General features: G+C 35.6%; 1 protein-coding gene across 2 annotated transcripts in view; it reads right to left on the reverse strand.

Moving 5' to 3' along the window:
- Positions 1 to 23,081, reverse strand: part of ARHGAP42 (Rho GTPase activating protein 42) — a 320,243-nt gene that overhangs the window by 54,224 nt on the left and 242,938 nt on the right. For both annotated transcript variants that reach the window (XM_045483540.1, XM_045483541.1), the window contains exons 9-12: positions 13,173 to 13,273; positions 11,160 to 11,269; positions 8,517 to 8,595; positions 6,650 to 6,689 (exon numbers count right to left, since the gene is read on the reverse strand). In XM_045483540.1, coding sequence (XP_045339496.1) covers positions 6,650 to 6,689; positions 8,517 to 8,595; positions 11,160 to 11,269; positions 13,173 to 13,273 — 330 coding nt within the window. The remainder of the gene's footprint in view (positions 1 to 6,649; positions 6,690 to 8,516; positions 8,596 to 11,159; positions 11,270 to 13,172; positions 13,274 to 23,081) is intronic.

The following is a 23,081-nucleotide window of genomic DNA, read 5'->3' on the forward strand; positions in this document are numbered from 1 at the left end:
AACATGTTTGAGTGGGGACAAGCCTCAGGGTACCAACAGAGAATGCAGAGCAAGCAAGCCTAGGAAAAGTGACAACTGCCTCTATCTCTTTAACAACTAGTCTCAAGATGAAGATTTTGGGACATAGAAGTTTTTTCACAAAAAATAATTTGCTTCAAATAGTATGGTACTGGCACAAAAACAGATACACAGATCAACAGAATAGAATAGAAAGCCTGGAAATAAAGCCAACTTATCTTTGAAAAAGGAGGGAAGAGTTTACAATGGGAAAAAGATGGTCTCTTCAACAGATAGTGCTGGGAAAAATGAACTGCTACATGCAAAAGAATGAAACTGGACCTCTTTCTTACACTACACACAAAAATCAACTCAAAATGGATTAAGGACCTAAATGTGAGACCTGAAACCACAAAAATCCTAGAAGAGAGCACAGCCAGTAATTTCTCCAACATTGGCTGTAACAACATTTTTCTCGATATGTCTTCTGAAGCAAGTGAAATAAAAGCAAAAATAAACTACTGGGACTACATCAAAGCAAAACGCTTCTGTAGTGCAAAGGAAACAACCAACAAAGCTAAAAGTCTACTGAATGAGAGTATATATTTGCAAATGACAATCTGATAAATGGTTAGCATCAAAAAAATATACAAAGAACTTATATAAGTCAACACCCAAAAACAAATGATCCAATTAAAAAATGGGCAGAAAAGGGGCCACCTGGGTGGCTCAGTTGGTTAACCATCCAACTTCAGCTCAGATTATGATCTCATGGTTTGTGGGATCAGATCCCACGCCGGGCTCTGTGCTGACAGCTCAGAGCCTGGAGCCTGTTTCAGATCCTGTCTCTGTCTCCCCTGCTCATTGTCTCTCTTTTTTCTCTCTCTTTCTCAAAAATGAAATAAACATTAAACATTTTTTTAAAAAAATGGGCAGAAGACATGGGCAGACATTTCTCCAAAGAAGACATTCAGATGACCAGCAGACACATGAAAAGATATTCAACATCACTCATCATCAGGAAAATGCAAATCAAAACAATGAGAGATCACCTCACCCCTATCAGAATGACTAAAATTAAAAAAAAATACAAGAAACAACAAAAGTTGGCTAGGATGAGGAGGAGAAAAAGGAACGCTTGTGCACTATTGGGTGGAAATACAAACTGGTGCAGCCACCATGGAAGATAGTATGGAGGTTCCTCAAAAAATTAAAAATAGAACTACCCTATTACCCAGGAATCACACTACTGAGTATTTACCCAAAGAATACAAAAACACTAATTCAAAAAGATATATGTGCCTCTATCTTTATTGCAGTATAATTTACAATAGCCAAACTATGGAAGCAGCCAAAGTGTCCACTGATAGATGAATGGGTAAAGAAGATGTGGTATATATACAGAATGGAATATTACTAAACCATAAAAAAGAATGAAATATTACCATTTGCAACATGGATGGAGCTAGAGTGTAACGCTAAGTGAAATAAGTCAGTCAGAAAAAGACAAATACCATATGATTTCACTCATATGTGGAATTTAAGAGAGAGAAACCAAGAAACAGACTCTTCACCACAGAGAACAAACATGGTTATCACAGGGGAGGTAGGTGGGGAATCAGTGAAATAGGTGATAGGGATTAAGAAGTAGGCTGTGATGAGCACTGGATGATGTATGGGTTTACTGAATCACTATATTGTACACTTGAAACTAATAGAACACTGTATGTTGACTAGACTGGAATTAAAACTTAAAAAAATTGAACTACCCTCCAATCCAGTAATCATATTACTGGGTATTTACCCCCAAAATACAAAAACACTAATTCAAAGGGATACATGCACCCATATGTTTACTGTAGCATTATTCTCAATAGCCATATTATGGAAGCAGCCCAAGTGTCCATTGATTCATTAATGAATAAAGAAGATGTGGCATATATACATAAAATGGAATATTACTTAGACATCAAAAGGAATGAAATCTTGCCATTTGCAATGACATAGATGCAGCTAGAAAGTATGTCTAGTGAAATAAATCAGTCAGAGAAAGACAAATGCCATACGATTTCACTCATATGTGGAATTTAACAAACAAAACATAGGAGAGCAAAAGACAAACCAAGAAACATTCTCTTAACTACAGAGAACAAACTAGTGGTTACCAGAAGGGGGTGATAGGTGAAATAGGTAAGGAGGATTAAAGGAAGACTTCCATGATGAGCATTGAGTAATGTATAGAATTGTTGAATCACTATACTGTACTCTTGAAACTAATATAACACTGTATGTTAACTCTACTGGAATTAAAATAAAAACTTAGTAAAACAAAAAAAAATTTTTTTTTGAAAGTGGGCTCAAATATGGAGAACTATTGGTGTGTTATTCTTTAACAAAACATACCTAATGGTATAGCTTGAGGGAGAGTTTAGTTCTAATCTTACCTAATAATATCTGTTTAATAATGATAATAGACATTGCTATTCTCAAAGTGTATGCATTCCCAAAGTCTTAGAATTTCAAGAAAAGAATACTGTAGCAAGCATTTTTTACAACCAGAAAAGCAATTATGGACCAATTTTTCAGTTTTTGTACTTGATGCTTTTTTGTTGTTGTTAAGATGAGTTAAACTTTCCTTCTCTACTGAATTACAGGCTAGTCTTATTTGCAGCATCTATAGTTCAAAAACCACAAAGTCCTGAGATTTTTTCACGTTAGGTTTATAAAAAATAGTCTCGTAACAGTGAAAGAATAGTTTTACTCTTCATTTCATAGTATATCTTCTCTGTATATTCACAGTATGGCTCTATTTTAGGATGCTAGATAGTTTTTGCTCTATTACCATTAGGCTTTTTAGTGAAAGCACAAACACAATCACTTTTAATGGTTGACATTGAAAACACATTTTTACCTGAGTTTTTATATTTTACTATTCTAAGGTTCATTATTAGCCTTATCAGTTCAAAAACACAAACACATCCCATACAAAACTGAGTTTCCAAAGGATAGCTAGAGCATTTTATGATAAACAGAATCCATCTGAATTACCAAACCTATAAAGATGCATTTCCCAATTTGGCAAATGAATCAAGACTAGCACTGGTTTCAAATAACAACTGAGAAGTTATTGATGGAAATTGACATAATTCCACTCTGGAAAGTAGTCAAATGTCTAAAAGGAACACAGAGATCTCAAAAAAACAGGATGATATCTAGAAAAATGGTAGAAGAGGTGAACATAAAGATAAAAGCTGCTCTGAACTCCCAATATGATGAGGTTGCTTAATTCAAGATTTAAAAAAGAGGTCTGAGAACTTCACCATCACTGGAATATAATCTTAAACTGAAACAGGTAAAATTCTGGACATGTTGCTAGGAAGAAAACATGACACTTCTTTCAGGTTAAAAAGGACAATATGCTTGAATCTAGAATACCATTAAGTGTTCACGTATATCCTATAAGTTGTTAAATCACTAGTAAAATAATGGTATATTGATAAGACACATGATAAAAGAGATAAGAGGTAAGATTACAGTCTGAGCAGAGATTCAAAGTTCCATTAATACATTTTAGACCTTGATGTAGTAAAACATTAAAAATTACATGCAAAAATGTTAAATTCTGAGGACCAGGAAAGCCTCTCAACTTGTCTGAGAGGCAGGTCATTTCAGGGAAAGGGACTTCATTGCATGTTGGGTTGAGGAATGTTTAGAAAACCTTGTTCACCTAAGTTGTCAATACCAAAATGTCTACCCCTCAGCTGCAGGGAGCTTATTTCTAGAAGGTACATTTAATCCTGTCCTCCATTAGCCAGAGTTTCTTTTTATTGATGGTACATGCCATTGTCTTGTCTTTTTAATAGAATAGTGATTCTCTTTGGGTGAGAAAATCTGAATCTCCAAGAATGTGGAAAAACAATCAGAAACAAGGATGATTTTGGATAAGTTGACTTTATGTCCACATAGTAAGACCTCTTGAAATCACTACGTAATTTTGTGTGTGATTTATTTAGAATGTTTAGAACAGTTAAAGGCATATTAATTTCAGCATTTATAAGTCAATTTATTAGATTACAGAAGATACCACAGGTTTAGAAAGATTATATTAGCCAGAATCACAAACTTGTTTTATTAGGGTGCTGCATTTGGGTGAATAAAATTTACTAGTTTTGTAATTATAATTTGTATGTCTAAAAAAGCTTCACTGATTAAATGTATAAATGGGGGAATTCTATCAAAGTTATAAAAACAAAATGAAAACATTTTTAAAAATTAGGATATTTATACATAAAATAAGATCTGTACATTGATTAAAAATAGGCTGAAAGAAAAAAATACAGCTTAAGATAAAATAATAAAAATAAAACTTGAAACTAGGGTTAAGATTTATAACTTTGAGCACTACATACTAATGAAGCAAACATAATTATAATATTCTTTTCTATCATCAAAATCTTCCCTTGGGCAATAAAAGCCTACTGGTACTCAGGGCAACAGTAAAAGCAAATGTGTGCTGAGCACACATCTCATGGAAGGCCTGTGTTAAGTACTATGAAGAAGGCTACAAGGTTCTGTCACAAGTTGCTCAGAGAACTAATAAGTCAGATACTAAAACACTATACCATAAGCAAAATGTGAGAAATGACACAAACACATGGACTGTAGGATAGCTATTTTTCCGAAAAAAAACAAAACAAAACAAAACAAAAACATTTTACAATTATAAATGATGGCATAGTGATGTTTCAGGTGGCTAAGGCTACAAGAAAGTAGATTTCTGGAAAAGTCTTTAAGGCACTGAAGAAGCATGATGCTGTTTCATAACAGCATAAGTACATGTGACAACCTCCTTATTCAAATTTTCTAATTATTTTACAAACCCTAGTTTCCAGAAATGCATTACTGTTCAAATATATTCTCACTGACTTGACCACGTCCCTATTTAGAGCTTTATTCAATACCATATATAGGTTCAGTTTTTTCCAAAAATTCATCCTTGAGTAGTTCATTTGAATCTAAAAGAACTATCTTTCTTTTGAAAGAAACCAGTATATGAAAAATGAAACCAGTATTAGAAAACACATTTCAAACTCTACTCAAATGCAAATTATACAACATATTGCTCTTTAGGTAACTATTTAGAATGAACATTTGGTACTTATCTGTTGGTTAATATTTCTGTGATTAGATGTAAGTGGGCAATGGAAGATTTTATACTAATCACTTTCCTTGATTTGCAATAAAGAAATGCAAGAGTAAAAACCGGAAATAATTTTCCAAGTCTCTAACATTAGGAGTATCTTTTTTTTGAGAGAGACAGAGAGAGAGGTAGAGACAGAGGGAGAGAGAGAATCTTAAGCAGGCTCCACATTTAGCATGGAGCTCGACGTGAGACTCGATCTCATGACCCTGAGATCATGACCTGAGCCAAAATCAAGAGTCGGACACTTAACCAACTGAGCCACTCAGGTATCCCAGGGGTATTTTAAATCATGCTTTTTCTTTTGATAATTTCTGAAATTAATCACTAGGAAGCATTTCATTCATTTAAAGTAATAGGTTTTTTCATACACTTAATATTTATGATTTTCTTTTTTTTTTTTTTTTTTTTTTTCAATGTTTATTTATTTTTGGGACAGAGAGAGACAGAGCATGAACGGGGGAGGGGCAGAGAGAGAGGGAGACACAGAATCAGAAACAGGCTCCAGGCTCTGAGCCATCAGCCCAGAGCCTGACGCGGGACTCGAACTCACGGACCGCGAGATCGTGACCTGGCTGAAGTCGGACGCTTAACCGACTGCGCCACCCAGGCGCCCCATTAATATTTATGATTTTCAAATGAATGCTTTCCCAGTTTTAATTTTTACTCCTTTCTCAGTTGCATTTTATTAGCAATTTAAAAATTAGCCTGTTTTAAAAATAAATTTAGACATCATGAGAGAAAGTCAATTGAGTTAAATAAAACTTGAAATTGCTTTAGAAGATGTATACATAACCTTAGAAATAAATATACAGACTAATTTTAAATGTCAAATAATCTGACTACATAAGGTACATATGAAAATATTCTAAAATAACCAAGGGTAAAAGGTGGAAAGAAGATAGCAGATGATTAAGGAGGATTGAGAATGTTATGGAAAAACACATAAAATGTGTTTAATAAGAATGTTTTGCTACTAAGGACTCAGCAATTCTACATTGAGAAAACAGGTTTTCCTACATATCCCATGTGTTATGGACAATGTCTTATAACATCACACCCTTGGGTACAAAGTATTCATGTCTTCAGTCTTGTCAATGGCACAGAGAAACTAAAATAAAGAAGCCCTTACTGCCATTAAAAATATTTTAAAAATCAACTAAATATCATCTGCTTCAAATCTCTTCCTGGGATAAAGCAAGGTACATACCTATAAGTAAATAAACACCAAATAAGTAAAAACTAATTTTGGTTACTAAAACACCAGTAGTTTAATGCCTTTGACTTGAGAAACTTCTCTGAATGAAAGTTTTAAATTTGCTTCACCATCAGACTTATGATATGTTTCTATTATTTTCCCAGAATTAACTCTTAATAACACATAATACTTTTGTGATAAAAAAGAAAAAAAAAACTATGATAAAATTTTAAATAATTATTAAAGTGACTTACTTTCTTCTTTCTTGCTAATAATGGCAGGCAGGGTGTAAATCTGAAAAACAAAGGGAGTCTGATCAGTTAATGACCCAGCACAGAAACAGGGTGATATTGGTACAATGATACACAAAATGAGTATCTTGATTTCAAGATCTTACAACTAGTATGTCCATAGAGCCATTTCCCTACCCTATCAACCAACCTTGCTTCCCAAGCCTTTCCATCATGGCTATCCAGCCCTGGGCAAAGTTCTAGCCCTTTCCATTTGATTTATGTATCTCATTCTATTACCCAACATGATGCATAGTATGTATTCCTTCTTCAGGAAGGATTTCATGACAGATTTTACCAGATTGCTGCTTCCTCAAATTATCTCCTTAGCGTTTTGTTCTCAACATGTACAACCTTAACTTGTACTTGAGCTATCATATTGTCTTCTAAATTTGCTTTAGGTCACGGCTTACCTCTCAACTATTAGTGGCAAAGAGTCAAGTCCTTTTGTTTTACTTTTTAATCTGTAATTGGCTGATACTTTTGTAAGTTATAATAAAATTAAAACATAATAAACACTATAAAGAATAGGCGCAGAGTCCAAAATTTTTATTATTAAACTCAATAGGTGTAAAATGACTACTTCTAATTGCTATAAAATTTTCCAGATGTTTAATCATACTTTCTGCACTCATTTTATTGTGGATTGGTAACAGTTTGAGGGATGGCCTCAAAGCCTAGGGTCCACACTTTATATAGTTCTGTTGTTGCACAGGTACTCTGCACCAAGGTTGTTCACAAATTATTTGCCAACTAAAGGATAGTTTTCAATGGATAGGGCAGGGCCTCCTATTTTCTCTGTGTGCTCATACCTCCAACTATCCAATGTGGTGTTCTTCATAAAGAAAACAGACAGTGATCGATGATTTATTCCTTTTTACATCAGCCTCCCTAATAATTTTAAGTAAATTATCATGGCCACATCAAAATAACTATTAAAACAGTGAAGATATGGATGGGAGGGAAAATATCAAGCTACAAGGCAGTTTTACCAAATGAGACTTTTTTTTTTAATATGAAATTTATTGTCAAATTGGTTTCTATACAACACCCAGCGCTCATCCCAGCAGGTGCCCTCCTCAGTACCCATCTCCCATCCCCCATCAACCCTCAGTTTGTTCTCAATTTTTAAGAGTCTCTTATGTTCTGGCTCCCTCCCTCCCTAACCTTTTTTTTTCCTTCCCCTCCCCCAAATGAGACTTTTAAACAATGATATAGACCACAGGATTAGTTCTTACCCTAAACCTTTGCTCATCACACTGATCATAAAGCCTAACACAGGCCTTGCAAAGAGTGAGGACTTTATTATTAACTGAATAAAATAATCAAATCAGTACAGCCAAGTTCATGGTAAGTAATTTGTTAAAAAGTAATTTTAGGATTTTAAATTAGTCCTGGAAGTTCTCCTGAGAAACAAATTAGAAAGTTGGTGTTATGTACCAGTGAGACAATACCAGAAAAACAGTAAGAGTCTCTACTCCTCTGATTTGCTGTATTAATATTTTCAAATATACTACAGACAAAAAATCCGGATATACTTTGTAATTAGAACAATAAAATCTAAAAAAAAAAAATTAACATTTATTTTTAACATTATTTATTTATTTATTTATTTATTTATTTATTTATTTATTTGAGAAACAGAGCAGGAGCAGGGGAGGGACAGAGAGAGAGGCAGACAAAGAATCCGAAGCAGTCTCCTAGCTCTGAGCTGTCAGCACAGAGCCCAACACAGGGCTCAAACCCATGAACCGTGAGCTAAGCTGAAGTCAGACACTTAATCAATTGAGCCACCCAGGTGCCCCTAGAACAATAAAATCAAAATTCTTACTGGTTCTTTCCCATCCATGGCTTCGAGCCAGAGTTTCCGATTAGCTTCTGAGAATGCCTGTAATGTGATGATTCCATGCCTATTAAGAACAAATGTTTTATATATTTAATTTATTCCTGTTACGTCTTCACCCATTTATTATTTTTTTGTGGTTTTAAAAGTAAAGGTAAAATTTTAAGAAAAAGCAGGAAAGAAAAAAATGAAAAGAGAGGAAAAGAAAAGAGAAGAAAAAAAGAATTTAAAAAATGAAAAGAAAAAGACTTATGGTTCCTTTTAGAAAAATTACTATGAGGACACACACACACACACACACACACACACACATTTTTAATTCTAATGGTTGCAGGTAGTAAAATCATTGGTTTAGGTATGACTGCCTGAAGGAGGCTAGTTTCAAACTCTTTCCTCTGAAATGGCCAAAAAGCATTCACCAAAGTCCAGAACCACCTAAACATTCTCCAATATTAGAATGATTAAGATTTTGACCCCGATGTGGTACAATCTAGTCACTAAAAATAATTTCAATGAGTATATAGTAATATGAAAAGTTTCATACCATACCTAGTTAATTATTAAGAAGACATTAAAACCAAAGTGTTTGTCTATATCATGATCACAATATTAAAATTAATTCATTTAAAAACAATTTTTCCCATGTACCCATTCTGAAATAGTTACTTGAGGATACATACACACTTCAAGAGATAAAGAGTAAGAAAAGGGAAGGAGGAAAGCAATATAAGACAGAAAAAGACAGGAAATTCAGAAATAGTAAAATTGATCTAGTTAACTGCAAATTATCCAGAAAATAAATTTGAACAGGAAATTAAAGGGCTCTGTGAAGAGATACATTGAGGAGGAAATTTCATTTAAATATTGTATGATTAAAAACCAGTATGACTTAAAACTGTGACGAAGGCATATTATGCCTTGTGTAAACAGGAAAACAGATCATTGGAATGACAGGAAAAAGAAAAATGTATGTGAAGATCGTGATCACTTGATCTTAGAAAATCTAAGCCAGTATAAACAGAAATAATAAGATAATAATCAATATTTGTTGGCTGTTTATTATGTGCCAGGCACTATGTTGTAAATGTTACCTTTCTTATCTCATTTTATCCTCATAGGAACCCTTTGAGGTGACGACTTATTATCCTTATCCTTACAGATGAGCAAACTAAAGCAGAATTTAACAATGTGCCTCAGGGTTACAGAACCAAAAAGTGCTGCTGAAATAAAGAAAAATCACTAGCATGTTTGTATTTGTGTACATAGAAAATACAGAAGTTCCTACCACAAACTATTAAAACCAATAAGGAGCTCAACAACTATGCTGGGTATAGATTGATATATTAAAAAGATTAATAGCCTTTCTATCCATGAGCCTCAAACATTAGGAAAAAAATATATACTAATGAATTCTATTCAAAATTGCAATAAAATGAAGAGACTCAAGAATAAATCTAAAAAAAATACGTAAAATATTCAAAAAGAGTTCAACTGTCCATCAATTAATTAACAACTTCAATGCTACTCCAAATCAAAAACCCCAAAGGATTTTTGTGGAGACAAAGGGAAACTTAATAAGCAGATTCATAAAATGCAAAACCACAGGGCCAAAATATTTAATACAATTAAAAAAATTTTAACGTTTATTTATTATTGAGAGAGAGACACAGAGAGTAAGCAGGGGAGGGGCAGAGACAGGGGGAGACACAGAATCCGAAGCAGGCTCCAGGCTCCAAGCTGTCAGCACAGAGCCCGACGCGGGACTTGAACTGACAAACTGTGAGATCCTGACCTGAGCTGAAGTTGGTTGCCCAACCAATTGAGCCACCCAGGCGCCACTATTTAAAGAAGCATAAAAACTGGGGGCCTTGCCCTACTCAGTAGTTATAAGCGACATATATGTAAACTATAGTTTATAAGAGTATATAGAGTAAGCATTTTAAATAGTGCATTCACACAACGCTATAGTATTCAGAAAAGTATGGTAGTAATGCAGGGGAAGAGAAATAGATTGTGGAATAGAATAGAAAGAAAGAAGTATATCTGTCCATATTTAGTTTCTGTTCTTCTTGTATTGATACAAGGAAAAAAAAAAGTAGAGCTAAATATCCCCATTAGATTATAAACTCACATGTGCAACATTTATGTCTCTCCCAATGTCCCAATGTCCAGAACGGTGCTCTGCCCAGAGAAGGCACTGAATTTCACTGGCTGAAGGAAACTAATGGCATTCCCAGCTCTGTCTTATTATTCCTTGGAAGCAAGGCTACCAGGCTTCAAAAGTCCACAAAAAGGCTTACCCAGGCATGGTGAACAATGTTGTCAGGATCATTCATAGTAAAGGGAACTCAAGTCCACCACAAATCCCTTAATGTAGTCATTTATGTTGATTTCCCAAATTCTTCTTTGAGTGATGTTGCTTTTTGCTAGCATTCTGTGTCTGATTTATTTATTGAATGCATCATGCAATATATATTTGTTGAATAAATACATAAAAGAATGAAATAAATATGCATACTGTTTTTAAAGACTGAAAAACAAGTACCTGTATACTGTTTCATACTTATATCTAAACACAGAAACAAATAATTTAGCATATTAAAAATATAAAGTAAAAATAAAACCTCAAACCTTTCAACTACTTCTATGTCAAAGCAGAATCGTTTGTCAATTGAATCTGTCTTCCGTCGGATACAAGATTTCAATTTAAACATTTCTGGTGAACCAGTAACAAGGCCATTCTGAAACAAGAAGAGGAACACATTATTGACGTGATGACAAGGGCAACTGAAAAATATTAAATATGCCATCTAAGGTTGCTTCCATTAAAATGTTAATTAAAAAAAAAAGTTAACTTAAAGGTATATATAAAGGTCATAATCACATCCTGTCCTCTGAATACAGACTTTTTGCCTAATGTTAACTGCTCAATTGTAATACAAACTGTTTTTTAATAAATTAATCACATATACTCATATTACTTAAATAATTTTGTGGTATGCCTGTCTAGTGGTCTTAAATACTTAAACTTATGTTAAATAGCTCTACAATGTACATTGTTTAGGACTTCAGATTTACAGAAGGTGTTATATCACAGTTACCTTAATGTCACAATTAGATATACAGAATGCTTGTCAGGATACAACACTGTTGCTCTGAATCAAATGCCCAAGGTTGCTAAGAGATTAGTATTGTTTATCTGTGTGTGTGTGTGGGAGGGGGCACACATGTGAGCAAGTATGTGTGCACGTGTGTGTGTGTGTATTAAAGTCTTATAGTATTAAATGATAATTGGTTCAAAGTCTCAGGAGAGCTACCAAAATAATACATTTCTAGTATTTGCTTGCTATAAATGTATGGCTTTCATACACAACACATGACTGCTCTGCCGATAACCAACTGCTATTCTACTAGTGAAACCACAACTGTTTGGATAAGATCCAACGCAAGCTGAAGCTGTAAGAATTCTCTTCTATATACCTGAGACACCAGTCACCTTAAGGGGAATGTTTACCTAATGTCTGGTTAATTCTACCATCTTTGGTTACAAAGATCATAGATTTATTTATTAGCAGAAGTTTGGCTTGGTCTACTTGTTAACAGCTCACTGACTGTCACATAAGTGGGCTTTCAGGCAACATCTTTTCTTATGAAACCTTTAAAGTACAAACTAGCATGATTACAGCACTTAACTTCTCATGATGGCAGGAATTGAAGGTTACTTTTGCTCTGGTATGTTCTCCTTTATATTCTGTCTCTCCATTTGAATTATTAGACTCTATTGAATGCCCAAGCACAATAAGTTTCAGCTGATGTATTTGAGTATATATCTAAGTTAGATCAACATTTACCTCTGCTATGATCGATACCACAAATTAGCCAGGTGAGTCACTTACCTCGATTTTCTAATCTTTCAAAATAAGGCTAGACTAAATAATCTTTAGGATAACTCTCAGCTCTAGGATTCTTAGATGATATGGCTTTAAATTATCTAATTCTTAAGTCCAGTCACTTGCCATATTCATACCATAACTCACAAAAAGATTGTAACCTCTACACAATAAAGGTGCTGCATTCTGTAGCAGTAGCACTTCCTTATATAAAGTATACTTTGTTCTATATTGTTCACTAGCCATGCGAGACATTCAGTGACCAATTTACTTTTGGGGTAAACGGGAATCAATTGATTCTTCTGAGAAAGTTTGCTGGCCAGCATTTCAGTAAACAGCACACAGTTTAGAAGAGGAAGCAGCATGCAGGGGCAAAAGGCAGCCTCCCACAGAGGCCACCTGGAGGAAAGATGCAGAGTCCTTGAGCCTGGTCCAGCCACCAACAGTCTCTACTGGGCTGCCAGCTACAAACAACTCTGCTGCCAGGGATATGGGAGGACACCTCTGTGGTCCCCTGAAGGATCCCTACATTGGACTCCACTCTTATAAACATTCCATGAGGAGATAAAGGAAAATCCTGGCCACTCTTTCAAGTCATCAAGATCACTGAACTTTGAGAAGACTTTTTTTGACTTTTTGATTTTTAAAAATTGTTTACATGTTTATTAGAAAAGCAAGCAAATGCGATTTTTTTTTTGCTTTGTTTCCATTACTTAACTAATAAACTCAGTTTTTTAAAAAAAAGAAAACTCACCATTTTCCCACTGGATTTCATTTCTGAAACACTCATTGTAAATGTTTTACTTCCCTTATCATATGTACAATAATGTTTAATCCATGTAAAACCAAGCGGCCCTGATGTAAGGAAACAAACATTACAGATTGTTAATAAATGATTTGTGTCTAAGTTTGTACAGTTTTTGAGGCTATGCTACACAACTGAGTATCTCCATAGGCCATGAAAGTTTAGAATATTTACTATGAGAAAGGCCAGTGTTGGGGAAGAGTGGTATGGGGTAAAGTGTCTTGGAATCAAACGTGGCTTTACTTGCAGCACTGATACTCCTTTGTAGCTCAAGAGTTACATTACCTCTGAATTTCAGTTATCACAGTAAAAGTGACATATCTTACATTCCAAAGAGGTAAGGAACAATAAGAAATAGCCTGAGTTACTATAACTGATATCCTTACTTATATCCTTGTCCTTTACTCTCAAAACTGCCAGAAACTCTACTAAAACTTTAGCCAGGTCATTTCATCCACTTTGCTTATAACCCTCCAGTGGTTTCCCACTTCACTCCAGGTAAAAACCAAACAGCTGGGGTGCCCAGGTGGCTCAGCAGGTTAAGCATTCAACTTCAGCTCAGTCATGATCTCACGGTTTGTGAGTTCAAGCTCTGCGTCAGGCTCTGTGTTGACAGCTGAGAGCCTGGAGCCTGCTTGGGATTCTCTGTCTCCCTCTCTCTCTGCCCCTTCCCCGCTCATGCTCTGTCTCTCTCTCTCTGTCTTTCTCTCAAAAATAAACATTGAAAGTATGAATAGTTCAAAAAGGACTTAAAAAACAAAAGACGAAGAACCTATTACTATACACAATGGCCCTACATGTTCTGGCCCCTCATTACTGATCTGTCCTCGCATCTTACTACCTTCTGCCTTATATACTCTGCTCTAGGTACACTGCCCCTCCCCCTTGCTGATTATTGAACAGAGAGAATGCATTTCTACCCCAGGGCATTTGTACACCCTGTTCTTCTTCCAGCCTGAACTACTTTTCCTTCAGTTATCTGCATGGTTTGCATCGTTACTTTCTTCACATCTTTTCCTAAATGACACCTTTATAATACAGCCTTTCCTGCAGAAATATCTAACATCTCAACACTCTTACCTTGATATTTCTTATATCTCTCTAGCTTTATTTTCTTCTTGGCAGTTATCACTATCTAAAACATGATAAGTTTTATGAATTTATTCTATTTATTGTTTGTTTCTGCCACTAGACTATAAAGCTCTATACAGCAGGAACATGTGTTGTTCTGCTCACTAGTTAGTATATTCTTTTCTTTTTTCTTTTTCTTTTTTTTTTTTTTTTTTGAGAGAGAGAGAGAGACAGAGACAAAGACAGAGACAGAGAGTGCACATGTGAGTGGGGGAGGGGGCAAGGAGAGAGAGAGAGAGAGAGAGAGAGAGAGAGAGAGAGAATCCCAAGCAGACTCCACACTCGGCACCAAGCCTGATGCGGGGCTGGATCCCACAACCCTGAAATAAAGAATCAGAAAGAAAGAGAGAGAGAGAGGGAGAGAAAATCCCAAGCAGACTCCACACTCAGCACCAAGCCTGATGAGGGGCTGGATCCCACAACCCCAAAATAAAGAATCAGATGCTCAACCAACTGAGCCACCCAGGCGCCCCTTACTAGTATATTCTTAATCCTTAGAACAGGCCCAGACATTAGCTGTCTCTCAATAAATACTTGACAAATGAATAAAGGAATTAATCATTCATCTTTCTAAGACCTCATTGAACTTGGAGTTATTTCTTCTTACCACTAATCTGAAAAAAGTGAACTCAACTCCTTAAAGTAAAAATAACTTTTAATTTTCATTTAAAAGAAAGCTATATATGTATAGTGCTCATTTTTACCCCTATAAATACTGTGCAACTCTTTCCCATAGCATACCACATTATTCCCCTCTATTCTCCTTAAGGAATTAGATGCTGCTGCTTCACCAGGAATAGGGATGCACGGTGATTTAATTTTTCCATGACTAAGGTAGAAGACCTTCAGTTTTCCCACAGAGAAGCCAATTATCCTGTATTCAAAAGCCAGAGTGGGCTAATTGGGTTGAAAATGCAGTCCCTGTTTTCTCTACAACTTCTCCATCTAGGCTCCCATCCTGCTTAACACCTGGATCTTTCTAGCAACAATTATGTACAATATTATTGCTGGCTTAGTTTCATAACCATATATTTAAAAGTGAGAAATTGTAATGTAACAATGTACCACTTGATAAAAGTGTTTCATGAGCCATTTGAATTTTTTTTCTATAATAACAGTGCCCTTGGTGTCATATTTAGCTTTAAAATACTTAAACAACTCCAGAGTTAAAATTATAGGGTATAGCTATATACTTTTTTAATCATAAAGGATTATTGTAATAAACTTCAATTCTGTTTTAGGGCCATTTCACGCTATAATACTTAAGCATACTTGTTGATAATTCTGTTACATGCAGTGTAAAATACTTAAAGGCTTAGAGCTGATTAGTGGAAAGTGGCTGGATGAAAATACTTATAGTGACTTTATTACTTAAGAAGCAATTTATGAAGCAATATTAGAAATAATTTTTAAATAAAACTACTGTAATGCTCTGATGACATTTTATACCTAAATTGTTTTTTCCTGCCTCCATCTGAAGTATAGAAACTTGTGTATTTAATCTTCAAGTTTGTTGTACACACATGCTACTTCCTTTAAAGTTGCTTGGCACTAGGCCAGAGCAGAGCAGATGTTCTTAGACAAGAAATTCTGAAGTCCTTTAAAAAAAGTGTGGGAAAATAAAAATTTATTTTATCTCTACTGTTGCAAAATAAAACAAGCTTAATTATCTTACCCACTAATCATCTGAGGTTGCTCAGATGATGTTTGTGGAATGAGAGGAAATAACATTCACTAAATACCTACCAAGCGCCAACATTTTATCTAGAAACTTCTAAAGTCAGACATTATATAAGACTGATGCACACTACCTACTGCACTGAAGAGGCAGGTTAAGTCAGACATTATAAAGAGGATTTTACATATAAAAAATATAGCTTATGAGCTGGAGATGGCGCTACTTTCTCCATCAATAGGGCATGTGATTGAATTGTTATTTTTAGCAGAATAATACTTCTCAATAGTTGTTTTAAGAATCTAATGAGATAAATCTAAATTGCACAAAATAGTAAATGTTCATGGTAAATATTATCCACCAATACTGATAATAGAGACATTTTATATGTATTATCTCTATTCTTGCAACATCATTATTGGATGGGTATGAGTATTTTTCTTTTATAAATTAGAATACTGAGCTCAGAAAATTGTTTGTTCAAGTATCATCTAGTTAACAGGTGGCAAGCATGGAATTTCAACATAGTTCTGACTTTGGAACCCATGCTCTTCCTGTTTAAAATGAAATCCATTAGAATGCAATTTAATGTATGCCCAGAAGTGGGTAACATAAAAACCACAGATCTAGATAAAGTGAGGTTCTGTGTTCAAACTGCAATGATCTCCTACTACTACCCCATCACATCCATCTCCATTTATCACTCAATTTACAGCTTTCATATTTATGATCACTGGTTTCTAATTGCATGAGTGTGTCTTATGCCTTCCACTACAGAATAAAGATCCTGAAGCCAAATTTTTTATCTCATCTTCTATTCCCCACAGAACTTATTCATTCAGTATACAGCAACAGTACAATCAATATGTGAACTGGTTTGATTTTCTTATAAATGTTTTCAAATATACAAAGTGGAAAGGGGCTATGGATATTTGTCCCCTGTATAAAAATAATTCCATGGGTGCCTGGGTGGTCAGTAGGTTAACTGTCTGACTCTTGACTTTGGCTCGGGTTATAATCTCATAGTTCGTGAATTAGAGCCCTGCGTCGGGCTCTGGGCTGACAGTTCGTAGCCTGTTTGGGATTGTCTCCCTCTCTCTCTGCCCCTCCCCCACTCGTGAGCATGCATGTGCACTCTCTCTTAAAATAAAATAAATTAAACAAAAATAATTCCAAAGGGATATAAATCCATTCATTTTCTCTTAAAATCCCCAGGCAATGGGAAGTGAGGAGATGGTGAATACGAAAAGAAAGAAGGGAGGGATTATATTGGGGCATGAGAGCACTTTTGAAGTTGATGAATATGTTCATTGTTGTCAGTGGTCATAGTTTCACAGGTGCATATATATATATACATATATATATATATATATGGCAAAACTTATCAAATTATACATTTTAAATATCTGCAATTCATTGTATGCCAACTGAACCTCACTAAAGCTGTGAAAACAATGCAGGTGGATATGGAGAACACTGAGAGGAAATTTTCTTAGGAGCAGGAAGGCAACATGAAAGGAGAGCATGCTAAAGAAAGAAAGTGAGAGAGTCCAAATGTGCAAGTCTCAAAGGCCACACACCACTAAGGGGCCATCACAGGATGAGCACAACAAGCTAGCATTGTAGAGGGGTGTGCTGGAAGTGCCACAGAGGATGGATTATAGACAGGCAAACCTAGCGGCAGAAAGAGAACAATTATGAGGCCACTGTAAGACTGTGGAGATGAGAAGGAGTGGGTTCAAAGGTTACCAAGGAGATAAAATGGAAAGAGTGGGCCCCAAGTTACAGGGAGACAATGGAGCTAAGGAGTTAAGTATTTATTTCCAGTTTCCAGCCTAAGAAGGTGGGTGATATCATTTAAAGAGATAGCATATTTCAGGGAAACATCAATATCAAAAAGGACTGACCCAGAGGGGAAGTCATGTATCTTAAAACACAAGATACCAACATCAGATGGGTGCACAAAATACTGAATTTTGTCCACCGATGCAGTCTCCAAGTTATTCAAGGGCCTATGCTTATAGTCAGACTGAAATGTCCAACAAATGGAGAACAAGTAAACTATACCCTTGCCCAAGAGATGGACTAGCAAGTAGCAAATAAACATGATGTATTTGAAAATTAATGTACAAAAGAATTTAGCTAGGTAATCCATCTTTCTTTTCTTAGAACAAAATATTGTGTACCCATAAGGATTTTAGCAACTGTGCAACACTGGGGAATAAAAACAAAAAAGAAAAAAGTCAAGCCATAAAACATTATTGAATTGTAATGAATAAAAAAAAAATCTTTAATCAAGAGGATGGTACCTCCTCTACTACACACGTTTGAACAAGCCTCTCTATCAATACATTTTTCTGCTCAGCAAAATATTTTATTGATGCAAAATGTAAGCTCAATGTACCCTCACACTGAGGTTTTCAAATCTGAAGAAGTTATTCAAAACAAGTATTCAAAAATTTCTTTAGTGTCCTGAGTTAAATCCATATACCTTGTATGTGCAAATTAATTAGTTTTTTTCATGAAATTATGGTGAAAGCAATGTATTATGGTCTAATTACAGAATAGCTAGGCAGGTCATTAGATTTATTTTGACATTCAAAGACAGCACACTGGTCAAAGTCGATCGTGATGAAAGAGAAAATCCTCAAATCCAGATCTCCTGAGCCAGCAGCCCTCTATCATCTAACCCGTACAGTAACAGATATTTGCTGAGTTTGTTTGTTAGAAGTAATCATTATTTGCTTGTACACTGCTATCCAACAAATGAGCATCACCTGAGTGAGAATGTCAAACACAAAGTGTGCTGGCATTTTAGTAATCATATTGCATTATGTCAAAAACTTTCACAGCCAACCCAGAATCTCCAGCTTTCCCATCTCAAACCTTTTTTTTTTTTTTTGAATAAGAATTCAAATGATTTATTGGAGATTAACTCTTAAACCAAGTGTAAGAGAATAAAGACATAATCTTGGACTTTGAAATACTTTTGAGAGCATTTTGACCAACAATTTTTTAGCTTGAAGTTTAGTTTATTTTATTTATTTATTTATTTATTTATTTATTTATTTATTTATTTATTTATTTTTTTATTATATGAAATTTATTGTCAAATTGGTTTCCATACAACACCCAGTGCTCATCCCAAAAGGTGCCCTCCTCAATACCCATCACCCACCCTCTCCTCCTCCCACCCCCCATCAACCCTCAGTTTGTTCTCAGTTTTTAACAGTCTCTTATGCTTTGGCTCTCTCCCACTCTAACCTCTTTTTTTTTTTTTTCTTTTTTCCTCCCCCTCCCCCATGGGTTCCTGTTAAGTTTCTCAGGATCCACATAAGAGTGAAACCATATGGTATCTGTCTTTCTCTGTATGGCTTATTTCACTTAGCATCACACTCTCCAGTTCCATCCATGTGGCTACAAAAGGCCATATTTTATTTTTTCTCATTGCCACGTAGTATTCCATTGTGTATATAAACCACAATTTCTTTATCCATTCATCAATTGATGGACATTTAGGCTCTTTCCATAATTTGGCTATTGTTGAGAGTGCTGCTATGAACATTGGGGTACAAGTGCCCCTATGCATCAGTACTCCTGTATCCCTTGGATAAATTCCTAGCAGTGCTATTGCTGGGTCATAGGGTAGGTCTATTTTTAATTCTCTGAGGAACCTCCACACCGCTTTCCAGAGCAGCTGCACCAATTTGCATTCCCACCAACAGTGCAAGAGGGTTCCCGTTTCTCCACATCCTCGCCAGCATCTATAGTCTCCTGATCTGTTCATTTTGGCCACTCTGACTGGCGTGAGGTGATACCTGAGTGTGGTTTTGATTTGTATTTCCCTGATGAGGAGCGACGCTGAACATCTTTTCATGTGCCTGTTGGCCATCCGGATGTCTTCTTTAGAGAAGTGTCTATTTATGTTTTCTGCCCATTTCTTCACTGGGTTATTTGTTTTTTGGGTGTGGAGTTTGGTGAGCTCTTTATAGATTTTGGATACTAGCCCTTTGTCCGATATGTCATTTGCGAATATCTTTTCCCATTCCGTTGGTTGCCTTTTAGTTTTGTTGGTTGTTTCCTTTGCTGTGAAGAAGCTTTTTATCTTCATAAGGTCCCAGTAATTCACTTTTGCTTTTAATTCCCTTGCCTTTGGGGATGTGTCGAGGAAGAGATTGCTACGGCTGAGGTCAGAGAGGTCTTTTCCTGCTTTCTCTTCTAAGGTTTTGATGGTTTCCTGTCTCACATTCAGGTCCTTTATCCATTTTGAGTTTATTTTTGTGAATGGTGTGAGAAAGTGGTCTAGTTTCAACCTTCTGCATGTTGCTGTCCAGTTCTCCCAGCACCATTTGTTAAAGAGACTGTCTTTTTTCCATTGGATGTTCTTTCCTGCTTTGTCAAAGATGAGTTGGCCATACGTTTGTGGGTCTAGTTCTGGGGTTTCTATTCTCTTCCATTGGTCTATGTGTCTGTTTTTGTGCCAATACCATACTGTCTTGATGATGACAGCTTTGTAGTAGAGGCTAAAGTCTGGGATTGTGATGCCTCCTGATTTGGTCTTCTTCTTCAAAATTCCTTTGGCTATTCGGGGCCTTTTGTGTTTCCATATGAATTTTAGGATTGCTTGTTCTAGTTTCGAGAAGAATGCTGGTGCAATTTTGATTGGGATTGCATTGAATGTGTAGATAGCTTTGGGTAGTATTGACATTTTGACAATATTTATTCTTCCAATCCATGAGCAGGGAATGTCTTTCCATTTCTTTAAATCTTCTTCAATTACCTTCATAAGCTTTCTATAGTTTTCAGCATACAGATCTTTTACATCTTTGGTTAGATTTATTCCTAGGTATTTTATGCTTCTTGGTGCAATTGTGAATGGGATCAGTTTCTTTATTTGTCTTTCTGTTGCTTCATTGTTAGTGTATAAGAATGCAACTGATTTCTGTACATTGATTTTGTATCCTGCAACTTTGCTGAATTCATGTATCAATTCTAGCAGACTTTTGGTGGAGTCTATCGGATTTTCCATGTATAATATCATGTCATCTGCAAAAAGCGAAAGCTTGACTTCATCTTTGCCAATTTTGATGCCTTTGATTTCCTTTTGTTGTCTGATTGCTGATGCTAGAACTTCCAGCACTATGTTAAACAACAGCGGTGAGAGTGGGCATCCCTGTCGTGTTCCTGATCTCAGGGAAAAGCTCTCAGTTTTTCCCCGTTGAGGATGATGTTAGCTGTGGGCTTTTCATAAATGGCTTTTATGATCTTTAAGTATGTTCCTTCTATCCCGACTTTCTCAAGGGTTTTTATTAAGAAAGGGTGCTGGATTTTGTCAAAGGCCTTTTCTGCATCGATTGACAGGATCATATGGTTCTTCTCTTTTTTTTTGTTAATGTGATGTATCACGTTGATTGATTTGTGAATGTTGAACCAGCCCTGCATCCCAGGAATGAATCCCACTTGATCATGGTGAATAATTCTTTTTATATGCCGTTGAATTCGATTTGCTAGTATCTTATTGAGAATTTTTGCATCCATATTCATCAGGGATATTGGCCTGTAGTTCTCTTTTTTTACTGGGTCTCTGTCTGGTTTAGGAATCAAAGTAATGCTGGCTTCATAGAATGAGTCTGGAAGTTTTCTTTCCCTTTCTATTTCTTGGAATAGCTTGAGAAGGATAGGTATTATCTCTGCTTTAAACGTGTGGTAGAACTCCCCTGGGAAGCCATCTGGGTTGGACTCTTATTTGTTGGGAGATTTTTGATAACCGATTCAATTTCTTCGCTGGTTATGGGTCTGTTCAAGCTTTCTATTTCCTCCTGATTGAGTTTTGGAAGGGTGTGGGTGTTCAGGAATTTGTCCATTTCTTCCAGGTTGTCCAATTTGTTGGTATATAATTTTTCATAGTATTCCCTGATAATTGTTTGTATCTCTGAGGGATTGGTTGTAATAATTCCATTTTCATTCATGATTTTATCTATCTGGGTCATCTCCCTTTTCTTTTGAGAAGCCTGGCTAGAGGTTTGTCAATTTTGTTTATTTTTTCAAAAAACCAACTCTTGGTTTCGTTGATCTGCTCTACAGTTTTTTTAGACTCTATATTGTTTATTTCTGCTCTGATCTTTATTATTTCTCTTCTTCTGCTGGCTTTGGGGTGTCTTTGCTGTTCAGCTTCTATTTCCTTTAGGTGTGCTGTTAGATTTTGTACTTGGGATTTTTCTTGTTTCTTGAGATAGGCCTGGATTGCAATGTATTTTCCTCTCAGGACTGCCTTTGCTGCATCCCAAAGCATTTGGATTGTTGTATTTCCATTTTCGTTTGTTTCCATATATTTTTTAATTTCTTCTCTAATTGCCTGGTTGACCCACTCATTCGTTAGTAGGATGTTCTTTAACCTCCATGCTTTTGGAGGTTTTCCAGACTTTTTTCTGTGGTTGATTTCAAGCTTCATAGCATTGTGGTCTGAAAGTATGCATGGTATAATTTCAATTCTGGTAAATTTATGAAGGGCTGTTTTGTGACCCAGTATATGATCTATCTTGGAGAATGTTCCATGTGCACTCAAGAAGAAAGTATATTCTGTTGTTTTGGGATGCAGAGTTCTAAATATATCTGTCAAGTCCATCTGAGCCAATGTCTCATTCAGGGCCCTTGTTTCTTTATTGACCGTGTGTCTAGATGATCTATCCATTTGTGTAAGTGGGGTGTTAAAGCCCCCAGCAATTACCACATTCTTATCAATAAGGTTGCTTATGTTTATGAGTAGTTGTTTTATATATTTGGGGGCTCCGGTATTCGGAGCATAGACATTTATAATTGTTAGATCTTCCTGATGAATAGACCCTGTAACTATTATATAATGTCCTTCTTCATCTCTTGTTACAGACTTTAATTTAAAGTCTAGTTTGTCTGATATAAGTATGGCTACTCCAGCTTTCTTTTGGCTTCCAGTAGCATGATAAATAGTTCTCCATCCCCTCCCTCTCAATCTAAAGGTGTCCTCAGGTCTAAAATGAGTCTCTTGTAGACAGCAAATAGATGGGTCTTGTTTT

Source organism: Leopardus geoffroyi, chromosome D1 (genome assembly GCF_018350155.1).
Source record: "Leopardus geoffroyi isolate Oge1 chromosome D1, O.geoffroyi_Oge1_pat1.0, whole genome shotgun sequence".
Lineage (NCBI taxonomy): Eukaryota > Metazoa > Chordata > Mammalia > Carnivora > Felidae > Leopardus > Leopardus geoffroyi.